The sequence below is a fragment of the Oryzias latipes genome, chromosome 17 (genome assembly GCF_002234675.1).
Source record: "Oryzias latipes chromosome 17, ASM223467v1".
NCBI classification, from domain to species: domain Eukaryota; kingdom Metazoa; phylum Chordata; class Actinopteri; order Beloniformes; family Adrianichthyidae; genus Oryzias; species Oryzias latipes.
Window position 1 is genome coordinate 4,017,712 of NC_019875.2, and position 14,778 is coordinate 4,032,489.

At 41.6% G+C, this 14,778-nt stretch overlaps 2 protein-coding genes across 3 annotated transcripts in view; one reads left to right on the top strand and one right to left on the bottom strand.

Moving 5' to 3' along the window:
- st6galnac5 (ST6 N-acetylgalactosaminide alpha-2,6-sialyltransferase 5) overlaps positions 1-8,188 on the top strand; it is a 71,302-nt gene extending 63,114 nt beyond the window's left edge. For both annotated transcript variants that reach the window (XM_011486046.3, XM_020710697.2), the window contains exon 5: positions 1,855-8,188. In XM_011486046.3, the coding sequence (XP_011484348.1) occupies positions 1,855-2,104 (250 nt within the window). In that variant the 3' untranslated portion in view covers positions 2,105-8,188. The remainder of the gene's footprint in view (positions 1-1,854) is intronic.
- Positions 8,189-9,091: 903 nt separating this feature from the next.
- Positions 9,092-14,778, bottom strand: part of pigk (phosphatidylinositol glycan anchor biosynthesis class K) — a 52,450-nt gene continuing 46,763 nt past the window's right edge. Inside the window, exon 11 of the mRNA XM_011486047.2 lies at positions 9,092-11,264. Within this exon, the coding sequence (XP_011484349.1) occupies positions 11,148-11,264 (117 nt within the window). The 3' untranslated portion in view covers positions 9,092-11,147. The remainder of the gene's footprint in view (positions 11,265-14,778) is intronic.

Here is a 14,778-nt window from a genome sequence, read left to right on the forward strand (position 1 = left end):
AAAAAAAAAGTATAATTAAAGATTTGTCTGCGAGCCACATGTGACCATCAAAAGAGCCATATATGGCTCGCGAGCCATAGGTTCCCGACCCCTGCTCTAGACAGTGCTCTGAACCTTTTTTCTTCAATGATTTGTGATCTTCACTGGTGACCATGGATTACATGAAATCTCTCCACCTTTATCCACCTTTGTCATGGTAGGGAGAACACGTCAACTTCAGCTGATCACTTTTATGTATTGTCCAATGGAAGACAACAAGTTCATCTAAAAATAAGAACACATAGCGGAATGTGTCAGAGATATCTTCATCTTCAACACGCTCTCTTCATCCCACTTGAATCCTCTTCATCACACGTATCTAACTACAGTGTTGTCTTCACCTGTCAATCTCTACCTCATTAGATTTTTTGCTAAAAGCAAAGAAGAAAGACGTGTCTTTTATCAGTGTGGATAAATCAAGAAAGGTAGTTGTTAGATGCCATGCTAATGTGCTCCTCTAACAAGTCTCACAGTTTGAACATTTGATCGCTTTAAATGAACTTTATCCACTAGGAGTCTAATTAACCGAAGAAAAAAAGGTGGAGTTACTTTGACCTTGAACAAAAATCTAGATTAATTAAGTATTTTTTTACTTAGTTAAAGCAAACTCAACCAAAGTAGATAAAAGTTAAGAAAATGTGTTTTAGAATAAAAACTTGTTGAAAATATTGTTTTATTTAAAAAGAATATTCTTCAGTCTGTCACCATTTATCAAGTGGACCATCCATCTGTGTTTAAAAGAAATAAAATAGACGTTTAAACATGTACAGGGTCTATGTCATGCTGTTCATAAGCCTTTCAGAGTAAACTATATCCATTTATATGATAATATATTACCTTTGGCACACTAAAGAACGAGTTTTTAATAAAATATATGTTATTTTCGTAGCTAATTTTCCTACCCGAATGTTAGACAACTGGATCTGTAAGGCTCCGCCTTTCTCTCTTTGTGGGTGCCGCACATTTCATGCCATCCACCTAGAGCCGACCTCTGCAGCGTGTCTGCGTTTAGCCCACGAACATAAACAACATCCAAACCTTAACAAAGATAGAGGTGCATATTGTGCTTATAAAATGAAAGCATTTAGCCGGTCACCGCTAGCTCCAAAGAGAAAGTGGGCGTGTGTGTTAGTCTGGAGGCGGGGCTGGCAGGGCAGACTCTTCCTGGAAGGGGCTGTTCCCCACATTGTGATGTCACAATGGGAGGACCCGCTCGTTTTTGTGGTTTGGGAGGGGCTGGTGCTCAGAAAGCAGGTTTTTAAAAGAATGCTCAGAAATGCGTGAATGGATCAAAATACCACTTGTTTATTGTGAGTAATTAACACTATAATACATTTGAGAGCTCCTAAATATTAAATGAATATTAAAATATAAAAATAAATGTTCCTTAAATCAGCCTGAAAAATAGATGGTGTCGATTGCAACTATTTACCATTGAGTCAACGGGAACCTCCTTGCTTATTAACATTTATTTTGTTTTCAAACAGGCTTCAATCTGGAAGTTGAAGGGTTTCCCTCATTTTTAACAAAAGACTAATGAGAACACTGTAGAAAGATTTCTCACATGTTTCTGCTTTATAACCTTTTGAATTTGTGAAGAGCTTCTGGAGGAGTTTTACGTGAGCCCAGCAACAACTTTGTACAACTAATTTTAGCTTCTTAATTTCCTACCAAGAGAGTTGACTTTTTAGGTCATTAAACAAGTTCAATTTATCTTTGTAGGCCATGCAAATGACAAGAAATGAAGGTCAGTCGCTAAATGCTTGTTTCAGTGCTTTGAAATGTCAGCTGTCTCTTCTGGTTCCTCCACTGCAGGGAGCCTCAGCACCAGTCCGTCCCCTACCACTACTACGAGCCGCGCGGCCCGGACGAGTGCGCCATGTACATTTCACACGAGCGCGGGAGGCGCGGCAGCCACCACCGCTTCATCACCGAGAAGCGAGTGTTTGCCGACTGGGCACGGACGTTTGACATCCACTTCTATCAGCCGGAGTGGAGCCCCGCGCCTCTGCCCGCCAACCGCACGCTGGAGGCCGTGGAGCCTGCAGGGCCCCAGAAGACGTGACTGTCTGAGGAACGCTCTGGAGGTCGTGGGCAGTTTGCACTGAGGGGACAGCCAACCCTAAACACACATTACAGAACATGGCACAGGGGAGGAAAACCGTCCGGAGGAGAACCGAGGCTTGATTCTGCTGAGGACTTGCAGCTGCAGACCTGAAAGTGTTTTATGTGAACCAGTTCAGAGCTTTTGTGTTTGTCAAGTGAGGCCTCACACGCAGAGGAAACCTTCTCAAAGCATGCCAGGGCGCTGCTGTGGACCCTGCAGCTCTTTGTGCATACATGAGTTCACCAGAGGGATCACACACGTTTGGTCTCTCCATGAGCTTTCCGATGGATGACGGATCCAAGCAGGAATCACGAAGAGAAATATTGTTTTAAATTTAGCTCAGTAAGTAAGTCGAAACACACTGCAGTGCTGTCACTCAAATCTGACTGTTCAAAAGTAAAATGTCTGTCTTCAGGGTTGTTTTTTTTTTTTTTTTTTGCAGTTTGAGATAAGGTTAGAAGAGATTCAATCCACCCGTTTCCCCGCAACCAAACTTCAATCCACTTCAAAGCATTTGCATAAATTCTATCCTTTACTTTCATTTATTCTGTCTTTGAGATGTGTGCGCTGTGAGTTCATGCAAGTCAGGCTTTGCACTGCAGAGCATCCTGGATGATTGACAAGTGTGTAGCAGTCCATGGGAGGTTTCACGGCGTGTGCACTTCTCTCAGTGCCCTATGTGTGTCATAAGACTTTTGTTGGCTCCTGCAAGCGGTTAATAGAGCGATTTATTTAACTACAAGCTGGATTTCCGTGTAAAAGCACAGCCGTGTCACACAAGACAAGTGGGAGATGAAGATTGAGAGCGCCGGAGCTGCCGCTGCATCCATTCTGCCGTGTTCATCTACAGCTGCTTCTCTGTGGCTGAATCAGCGCGCAGAAGTGCAGGTTTGTATTTTTTGAGACGGATGAGAACGTGTCGCTTTCTCCCTCTGGACCATAATTGATGTGGACTCCTCCTCTGGTGTCAGTCAAGAAAAACTAATGAGACAAACCGTTATCTTAATGATACATGCTGATGTCAAGTCCTTATCCGTTTCTGCCCGCTTCCTTAAAAGCAGAAGTGATATGACAGGTGCTGTGGGTTAGATATGTGGGTGCTTGCACCATGACAGCCGGCTTTCCATCTCCTATATGTGGCAAAGACGTTTTTATTTTCCAGAAGTGACAGCATTCAGTGTGCATGACAGGCTGCTGCAACCGACTGTTGCAGAAACTCTAAAAAGGTCATTCGAATTTGAAAAAAATGTAAAAGGTGAGTAAAAACTTGCATGGTGCAGATTTTTTTTTCAGCCTTACATACCCTATATCCACTTTTTTTGGCCAAAAGTATTCACCCACCTAATCCAGGTGTTTAAATCACTTCAATTGGTCATATTTGTGTAAAATAACACGTACACATGCAGGCTGCTTCTTCGCTGTTTGAGAAAGAACAAAGACTCTCTAGGAGGAGACTGACAGCTTCAGCGTGGACTGAATCCACTGTCAGAAACACTTTTTGCATTTGTTTTTCTCCTGGACGTGTGTGACTTTGATTCCTATGGAGAAAAACACCGACGTGGACTTCCTGTTCATACAAAAACAATGAAGAAACTGTTGTAAACTGTGACTCGCTTTTATCCTTTGCTGACAGCAGAAACCATTTTTCCTGATAATTCCTGCTCGTTCCATCCACTAATGGCATGAGGTTGTGTCATGCTAAAATAATCGTGGACAACAGGCTGAGCTGCAAGGCCCCGTCATTCTTCCCAGGAGCTGCAAATATATTCCAAATGGAGAGCTGGGACATTTGCTTCTCTTCTTTTGCAGCCGTGGCACTGAAACGTGTTTCTGGCTGAAGGTTAGGCACATAGATCAAGGTGACAAAAGGAAATCAAGAACACCGGAGGCACACCTCACCTCCATTACAGGGCAGAGGAGTCCTCAGCTGATCCATACAACGCCTTTCATTTGAATCAAGACAGATTCATGCCTCGTCACAAGACTGAAAATACGGTTAAACTTTAAGAAAAAATGTTCTCTCCACTATGTTCCATATAAAAAGCTAAAGTGGTATCTGTGATTTCTGTCATTATTACAAACGCTTGTTGCTCAGTGATTTGTTTGGGATTTCAGAAGCATCTCAGCTTATTTAACAAATATGACTTTACAATTTAATTCACTAAACAGAATTCTACCTATTGCTAAGTGTATAAAATCCCTACTTAAAAATTAAATGAAAAATACTTTGAAAAAGAAAAACCCTAAGCTAGCCCCCAAAGGGAGATTTGAATGTATATTTTCTATTAAACCTATTTGTATATTAAAATATTAGAGGAAGCTGAAGTAACTTGACCTATATTAATTGAAGGGACAACTTGAATGAAAGGGTTAAACCGTGCTAGAAGAAAAAAAGGGGGACAACACTTTCCACGTGTCTCATTGGGATGTGAACAGATTTAAACACCGTTTAGAAACTGGATGGAAAGGATCCGTATCATCTGTGCAGTGTGTTTAGAGATGGCATGTCCAAAGTCCTGCGCGTGGGACAAACGCAGCCAATGTTCAAAGCCCTCATGCTTCCGTCATAAAATCAATAACATGCGCCCCCCCAGTACTTTCTAAAAGCTGTGACTATCGTTTCTTTATTGTGTTTGTCCACTAGGCCGTGTCCGTTGTCTATTCTGCTGAAAATGATTAAAATGGTTCAAAGAGTGCCCTCATCCATTTTTACCTCATAGAATTAGCAAAAAGTCTGACTCCCCCTGGCTCACAGCAACACGTTGGAAGAAGGAACTTCCAAGAGCTTTCACACTTACCTTTTGCTATTGGAAGGAACAAACCCTGACATGAACCAAACCTGCCATGTGAATGCGCCCTAACTTAGTTCATGTGCCCATTAGGAGACTGTCTGGTCTTTTTGGCCATTTTTTTTCCCTACAAATTCCCTCAACCGATCTTTAGAGTGTTGCGGTCAAAGCTCCTATTGATTGCAGCATCATACCTGGGTTGCAAGTAAACCGAGCACAGCTGTTTTGGGTCACAGACGCTCACACCACAGGAGCATGTTTCACATTACACTTAATCACCAGAGACAGGGACACGAGTTTCCCTCATATACTGCAGCAGCAGGGTTTGACCTGCTCCTGACTTCATCCTCCAGAAGAGGTGAGTCGATAAGCTCTTTCTTTTTTAAGTTGACCCAAGTAAGGAAGGTTTGGCCTCATTTGAATAAAAGGAATCACATTTGTATTTGCATTCTGAGGGGTAAGGTAGCACTAAAGTTCAGGGATTATGTTGCATCCCAGATCTGAAGGGGCTGTGGGATAGAACATCATGAATCCACAGTCAGCTGTTAAACAAGGAAGAAAACCATCATTTGCACAGATAATCCAGTGAACCCGGTACATTTACATAAATTATACTGCAGAAAACGGAAACTTTACAGTCACCTTGGCAGAACCCGGGTAAAGTGTATCATACCATGGTCCAGGTGAATACTCAATTCTGATTGGCTGCTGGCTGTGGATAAAAAAGTGATTATTTACACTTAAAAATAAAGAGGAATTTCGTAACCTGAATCTTCTGTATCACTGCTCTGGCTTCTGTCAAACAACCTTTAGCTTCATCATCTGGACAAAAACAAGCGGTAAGAGGTGAACTTTCTCTCTGAACTGATGCTTTATCATGACCAGCTGCCAACGCTGGCTGGCCGGCAGACGGCAGAGCGGTGGCAGCAGGGAAGTGGGGATCCCTCCTTCTTTTTTTTGTTCCATCATTCTCTTATTATCTCTGTTTACATTTTTTTTTTAATGAACATGGACGTTTTCCCACCTGATGTGAAGGATGTCTGCTGCTCATTTTTGCAGCACTTCCGGGTCCGGAGCATTGATTAGTCGACCAGCTGTTATCGCCTGGCAACCAAACACGCGTCAGAACATCACTGTTATTATTTTATTCAACAGAGTTAAGGTATCAGGATACTTTCCCAGCCAGAGCATCAATAATATTCTAAAGGCTTCGATCCTGTTTTAGCTTCATAAATGAGACTCAAAGCACATGCTCACTCAGTTGAATCCATGTTTCTGGAGTCGATGTGTGATGTGTGCCTGTGACCCCTGGATGAATTTTAGACATTGAGTTAACATGGTCCGTATTTAAGACAAAGACAAATTGTCTTGTCTTTTTTTTTTATTTTGCCAAGAGTAGTAATTTAAGCACAATTTTGTTTTTTTGCTTACGTTTCTTATTGACAGTTATCTTACCCCATTTGTAACAAGTGGATGCAAAACACATCCATGCAAAGAAAAGTCATTCTGCTTGCAAATACTAACTTTGAACTTGTTTCTGGTAGAAAACAGTCCATGTTCAGGTTATGAATAGGAAGTTTGAAAGGGTGTGCACGTACATTTACATGGTCTCAGAGGGTTCAGAGCTAACTATGGTTACTCTATTGATTATTAGCATGATTATCGATGACAAACACAACAGCCACAGAAATGAGCTGCTGGAAGCATTCAGCCATCCGTTGTTTCCACTGGGATGTGTTTTGGTTCCGGGCTCTCAGTACCTGTTTTTTGTTGTGTTTGTCTGGAGTAGACTCTGCCCTGGAGTCAGACTCTGTGGTGGTTCATGGACCTGTGTTTGCTGCAAATCAGAGTAAAGCTGCAGAACTCCATTCTCCTCTCGTTTGTGTCTTTCTGCACACTGGCTCTCTGTGTTAGCCGAAGCTAACAATAAACCCTCCAGTTTCCCTTCAGACCTGAGGCTGTGGCCCAACCAAATAACACATTAATAGAACACGTCGTTACACTGGACACCAACATCTTCACTTATTTTCTCGTTTGTTTTCATAATCCTGTTTTTTTTTTCCTTCTTCTTCTTCTTCTCACAACGGTGCCAGGAAAATACCATCCCCGATGATCCAGCTGATCTTCTTTTTATTTGTAGTGTCTCTTTTGTTGCAACATTTTTTTTCAGCAGTTTATTTTATTTGCAGCAGCGTTTCATTTTTTTGTTTGCCCAGTTACATTCTTTTTTTGCAGCGATGGCCTAACAATAACCCACAGCAACAGAAACTTTAATAACATCAATTGGTTTATTATAGTTGAGTCAGAAGTTTTTAGTTTTTCTTTTTATCTACAAGATCCATTATCTTAAAGAAAATGTGTCAATGTTAGAGGATGTTGACATTTAACATTGACATGTTGACAGTTTATATTCATGGAAATATATAAGATTGATTTTCTATTTATAATCACACCTTGTCGTTCATAATTATGTTATTTGTTTCTTTTATTTTATATGTTATATATACATAGGAAGAACGAGTTAGCCCTTCATACATTTATTTAAATACATTCTCTGAAAAACTGCCAGTATTGAACGGAAAATTGCTTTTTATTCAAAAAGCTTAAAGAAAAAAAAACATCTTTTAATTCAAATGGAGAGATGTGATGATTGCAGCTCTGCTAGTCGCTGAGTTTTTCCAACATTTAATTTTTTATCCACTCATTTAAAAGAAAGGTCACTGCTTGTTTAGACTGAACTGTTTTAAGGATTGTTAGGAACCAAGGAGAAAGGCCGGAGGACATGGGGGTATTTATTCAAAACTAAAGTGGCTTTTATTTACCTCCCAAAATGCAAATAGAAGCACAACTGAAGGTAAAAACCAAAATAAAATAAAAAGATAAATAGACCAAAACAACATAACTGGACTGAAAATAGGAACAAACGAAGAAACTAACTGACCGAACACACACATATAGAAACACAAAAGGTTTATTTAGGGTCTGATCCCCTAAATAAATGACAAAGCAAGCCTCCCCCGGTCTCTAAATGACAGCTCATAGTGTTGTAATGTGCACATTCCACCCAACATATGATTAAATACAAGAAGTACATGTTCTAAACCAAGGCTGTGTTGATTAATGTTATTAAAATGAATTATTGAAACGTTTGATGGTGGGATCCGTCACTATAAGCAATCTGTAAATATGAGTGTTTGGTTGAATTCCTCTTCAGCCTGAACTTCTTAATAAAATCGTTTCTGTTGGACAAACAGAGGAGTCCTCCTTTAAACACAAACAAATCATTGATCTGACAGGTTTATAAGTATATAAATCTGGAGTTTTACACATCCAGGTAAAGCATATAAATGTATAGTGGAACACTGAGCAGTGATCATTTTACTTTGTCTGCTGTGTGATGCAGACTGAGATGATGTGATGCTTCATCAGGATGCTGCCTGGGAATCTAAATGAATCCGTGACACATCCGGACGATCCAAAAGCCACTCGGGGTGATGAGGCCATGAAAAAAAGTTTCTCCTGAAGACGCCGTCAGAGACGGATGACAGAAGTGCAGCCCCGTCATGTACAGACTGTCAAAGGGGGGCAAAAAGGGCATTACAGAATTGTAGAATTGGTGACGGCCAAATACTTTTTTACCCCCCCCAATGTAATAACCTTCAGTAAAAATATAAGGCAAGTTTTGTTCATTTGCACATTTGCTCTGTTACAGAAAATAATCAATACTAAATTCAGTCTTCCTCCTGTTTGGAAATATGGAAACAGCTACTTAAAAATTCCACTGCTGGACCCTATTTGAGGCTTTGCTTCTTTTTTTTATCTGTTGCCATGGTAATTTACTTAATGAGTTTCACTACAAGTTTTGATTTTGCTTCAATAAATGATGAAAAATGCAGAGGCCGCTGCCTGAAACATCCAGTTCCCGTCTTTATGGCCTCTCTTCACAACTGAGAAGAGATGTGGAGACGAGAACTGGAGAGTCTGCAGGAAAAAAATGGAGCTGCATTGGTCAGAATTATGTCTGTTGTGTTTTAGAACAAGATCAAATATAGTTTAAATGATAAACATCCAAACAGGCACAAATTTATCCTCGCTGTCCAGAACAGCAACAGGTTTAGGTGTAACAAATACATTTAAATGACTCCATTTCCACAAATCCTTTTAAACACATCTTTATTCAAAATGCAACATTAAAAATAAAGTTTTGTGTTTTTTTCCCACAAAGTCAGAACATCCTCACTTTTGTCTGCTTCCTGCATGAACGTAGGTCGTGACCTCATCCATGAATGAGGTTTTTCATACCCCAAACTACTCCAAAACACTTTTGAATTGGCATGAATAGCTGATGAATCTCTTCATTCCTGATGTTCAGCTGGAGGATGTCAGCCGGATCTTTTCCTCATTCATTCTTGTCAGGCACTTTTCCCATCAGTACAACATGCAGCAGGAATTTCAAACCTTTTACACTTTTAAAACGGAAAAGTGAAAAACAGAATCTGCAGTGAGACATTCATCGAGCCGTCAGATTAATGCGCGAGGGAACAACTGATCAATTTTAGCACGTGTGTTGAATTTCACCCCGTGTGAGTTTTCTGCCTCAAGTGCCGCTCTTCCTGGAGAGGGATGCACGGAAACGCTCCTGTCTGACTTTTCCCTGGAGCGCCGGGCGTGGCAGGAGGTAGACGCAGGTCTCTATTAGCACGGAAAAATCCCAGCAACAAAGAGAAGGCAGCGCCGTTTCCAGGTGCTGAAGAAGAGGAAAGCCGAACATGGAGTCCACTCTCTAGTGGGTTTAACATCAAACGACGGCATTCCAGGTGCAGCGGCTTTGAGTCGTCTCAGCTGCCGCTGCTGCACACCGTGTGTGTGGAGACTAGTGATGCCGCTTTGTTTCTTTTAGTTTTCACACCGCAGAAGGAAAAAAAAAAACAGCATTAAAGCCTCTGTGGGCTATTTGAAGTGTTTCCAGAAGGAAAAAAGGCTCAGAGGGCTGGAAGTCAGCTCAGTCTGCACAGATCCAAGGAGGTCTTTGAGGAATAAAAAAGCTTTAAGTATCTACTTAGACTGGCAGACATTCAGACTTGGGTCCAGTCCAAGCAAATCTGATTTAAAAAGAAGAGATCACACAGATTTAGAGGGGTATTACTTTGTATCACTATTAAAGACCAATTAATACAGAAACAAATTGGCTAGCTTAAAAGAAATAAATATGGTTTTATTTAGTTCTTTATTGAGAAAATCCTGCAGCTGTGGAAATCAAAGCTTTCTGGGAGCAGGAGGAACAAGATTAGAGTTATAAGTGAACAGTGATGGCGCTGCAGCTGCTGTCCAGTGTTTCATTTGTCTGGTTCCCATTTAAGCAAAGAGGCCGATGGGCGGCTCCATAAACTGCCCCGGCTCGGATCCGTAAGCCCCACCCGGCTCCCGGTAACAACGACCCCATCGCAGCACAGTTAGACAAGGTGAGAGCAGACGAGGGAAGAAAAAAATGGAAAAGGCAAAACATGTCCCAGCATAGCAGAGGCTCATTTGGAACGGCCCGTGGCTTTCCAGGCTTCCACTCACGAACTGGAGATTCAGGAAAGAGCTGGCAGGGAAAAAGCTGTCCATCACCCAGAATACAATAAGTAGTGCACACGACTAGGGAGCTAATGGATGTTTTCAAAGGAAGGGCAATTTAGAAAATGGAACAAGGAGATGGCTCTATCGTGGGAGATGGGATTATGTGTGATTGCTCTCCCTCATAAGTATGATAGGATGACCAAAGGGGGTAATGTATACGGACACGCAAGACATTAAATAGTAACGTCTTCACAGCCCACTCACAGCCAATCAGCACGCTCTCGCTGCATGTTTTCCTTTTCTGACCCAGCAAATGTTTGGAGTAGCACTTAAACGAATAGGATGCTGCTGAAAATGCAGCATCCCACTCTCTACATGAATGAAATCATCTGCTGGCTCAGTTCAGTGCAACGAGCAACCGCTTAGAGCTGGACACCCTAAAACACAGAGCAGATCCTCAGAAAACACAAATGTAAAAACAGCTTTTCACTGAAGCAGTAGTCACAGTTAGCCTTTTTTGAACATTCCGAGTGGGGAAAAAAAAATAAAAAATAGTCAAAAGCTGCACTTTTTCCCCTAAAATCTCTTCAGCGAGACATCCAGCCTTCCCCATCGCGCCTCCAGAAGCCCAACAGTGCAAAGCCGAAGTCTCAGAAGATGTGTTTGAGATGCTTGATGCCGTACGTCTTGAAAAACACCAGAAGGATTAAAGTCCACAGGCCCAGGATGAAGCCGTCAGGGGGATGCCAGTCTTTCTGCTTTGGTTTCTGCAGTGGGGGGGGGATAAAAGAGGGGGGGGGGGGGAGATTGCAGGTTAGTAATGGTGGGTATATTTCTCCTGTTGCGGCCACAGCTGATTGTCCTGTCAATCACGCAGGCAGGCAGGCACAGAATAACACACACTCAATTTATCTTTTCAAACGCTTAACGCGCCCCCCCATCGCCGTCTCGCACACAAACACCCAGAAAAGCGAGGGGTGGGGCTCATCAGCAACCTCCCCCCCGCCTTGTGTTGCTCTCATTCACTGCCACATCATCACTTTGTGTATGATTATACTTTTAAATCTTGCTTGTATTAAACATGCATCTCACAAGGAGCACATTTATATGCTAATGCTGCGGCAATATTCAGTGGAGAGATGAGATTTAACCTCTAAAAATTCTTGCGAGAGCTTCTGGCGGCAGCAAAGCCGTGGACGGCCTGCGAGGGACGCACTGGAGACACTTCTGTGATCTCTCACCACCAAACCCGCCATCATCCAGTAGGGAAATCAATGGCCCCTCCAAGCCCAAATCAACTGCGAACAGGAGTGTGTGGCGGCACGCAGGGCGCTGACCGGCCACATGTGTGACAGCTCCTCTGAAGGCCGTGCATGGGGGGGGGGGTGTCAGCAGGAACAGACAGGCGGAGGCGTCAGAACCACGGCACCATTCCAGCAGAACCAGGAGCTTTGCTGCGTTTCTGCACACAGATCAGCTTAAAATGGGAACATTCAAGCCTCAGGCAGACATCATTAATGAGTCTGAGGCTTATTAGTCACATTATTAGTACATGAGCCTTTGAATGTATATTTATGAAAATCCATCACATTTGTTCTTCTGAAAGTTACTGAATTCATATGGATGTCATATTTTGAAAAACAGCAGATCTTCTGTTTATTGTTTTTACTGCCAACTTTAGGAGTCCCACTCTGATGAAAATGGTCTTTTGGGTGTTTTTAACATGTTTTTGTGGCATTTTTCTGATGATAAAAGGACATATATAAAGAACATTCACCTTAAAATTACATTTATGAGTATTTCTTTATTTAACTTGTGAATTAGGAGCAGACGAAAAATGCTAATTGAAAAAGATCATATTTGTGACGTAGAGAATACGCTGGGCGGGGCCACAAGCCCCCTGCTCTGCTCCATTCTGATCATCCACCTGCAGTCCAACAGATCCATGAACGTCTTTGTTTTCCTCGTCTGAGCTGGACTGGAATCTGGATCTAAACTGTATGGCTGGATTGCTCTGATATTGCTCCCCATTTTGTTGCAACAGTAATGTTAGCTTGAGGTTATGGAGACCTGTAAGCTAGTGGGAAAGCGTGTTAACAGATGGGTGATAGGAAATGGGGTGTGCTTGCTCCGAGCCGACAGTCCCGCCCACAACTCATTCTGAGTTATCCACTTAATGCCTGTTGTCCCAAAACCACTTCGGCTCTAAAATTAACTAAATAAAGCAAAAACATAGGACTTTTTTTGCTTGCTTCCAATAAACATACAACAAATGTTCAAGGACAGAGATGGGAGTTACAATTTAAGAAAGCAGCTAAACGTCAAAAAGCAGAGAATTTGTGGTGTGGATTTATGGAACGGACTGGATGAAGGTTTAAAAAAAACCAAAAGTTTACATGCATTCAAAAAAAACAACAAGATGTCACTGATGGAACTTTATAAGGCCGGAAATGATCAATAAAAACAGAAATGTCACTGCTGCATAGGCGCTCTGCAGAAGGTAATGTGAATGTGTAACAGGTACATGTACATAACTGTAAATACAAATAAGTAGATCATCAGGGGTTGTAAAAATAAAAAAAGGGCTGGGATCACAAGATTTCTCTTCAACCCTTTTCAAGCACACTGTTGTTTTATCCGTCAATTTAAACTCTTGTGTTTATTTTCCTTTGTGTTTGAAATAAAGAAATGTAAACAGAAATCGGGCGTTAAGGGGTTAAACAAGCATATAGTCCATTACTAAAGTGTTCATGCACAACACTACAAAAAATCCCAAACTGGCCAAAGCTGCAACGTTTCCAGATCTCCTTTTTATTTGGTTTTTCTCCTCCTGCTTTATACACTGTTAGCTAATTAGACTGAAGCAAAAGATTTTTAAGGATTTGCTGTGGTGAAACCGCCGCACGAAGGAAATAATAATTAACTTTATCCTAATAATTATGGTCTTTAAAAAGGATCGTCTATGGACAATGAAGTAGGAAACTTCTATAACTGGCAGCAATACATCTATGTTTTTAGAGTGATCAGGACCAACATTGGCATTAGTGAAATTCATCACATGCTGTGTCACTGAGCTGTAGTCTCTTCTCAGCCCCATCACTTCTTTACAAACTCTGCCAATTTTTAACTCAGGGAGGCAGAGGACGGCAGTGAAATTGCATTACGTCTGACTGCAAATGTATTTAACAGCTTAATCAAGTCAAATCAATACAGCACCACTTCCATCTAGAATGCTAAAGCCACACGGCAGGGCTTTGCAGCCCACGTCAGACCTGAGCCTGGGGTGGGAACACTGTTGGCTAGTCGGGGAGGGAGGCCCAAGGTTAAGTGCTGCCTATTAAAAGTTATCAGCACATGACAGGTATTGGGTTAGAGTTTGCTGTCCATATTCTAACAAAGTCTGACAAGAGCTCTAAAGGGCAAACCAAATGAGAGTGTGAGGCTGCAAAGTGGCACTGGATCATCAGTAAACGTTCATGTTTTCATGGCTGTGAGCAAGAACTTTATCCTGCGGCTGCTACCTTTTCTACAATGGTATGCTGATGGTTCTTGGAGACTGTGCTGTTTTCAGATTTGTGTGTGTGTGTGTGTGTTTTCTTCTGCAAAAAGAAGATGAGAAGTTTCCTGATTGATGAAAATGACTGGAATACTGAGCCAAAAGCAGAACCAGAGGATGAGAGGCTTCAGGTTTACAGAAGAAAACAAACACCAGAGGGTGAATCAAAAATGGAGCCACAATCAACCTGCTGCAGCTTGAATTTTCTAGTTTTTTCATGAAGGGGCTTTAAGATTACATTAATAGAGAAGTTACCATGTTGAAACTTTAAATGAATACTTTTCTACTTTTGCAATGTAGCAAACTGTGTGGGATGATATTAAATCGCATTAATTAGAAGAGTAGAGCGGAGCAGAGCGGCAGAAACCCAGAGTTCAGTGCTTCAACACAGCAGAGATAATAAAACCCAAACCACAAAACATGCTTTTAGCATCTGAATGAAGGAATCATGTAAAGGGGCAGACACAGTCAGAATGGAGTCTACAAGTAGCTCAGAATTTTACAGGTTCTGCTGAACATTTTTCTTTTCTCTTTAGGGTTTTGTGGTTTGTGTGGTTGTGGTTTTCATGATGCTATTAGTACGATATTGTTATAAATAACATTTAAAAGCACAGATCCCAAAGCGATCCATCTGAGAGGTCTCCTTTGTTGTGATTCCCACTACAGCGAATAAACCCAGCTCTTCCTTTTGTATCTCACTCTCACTCAGTTTCAAAGTCCAACAG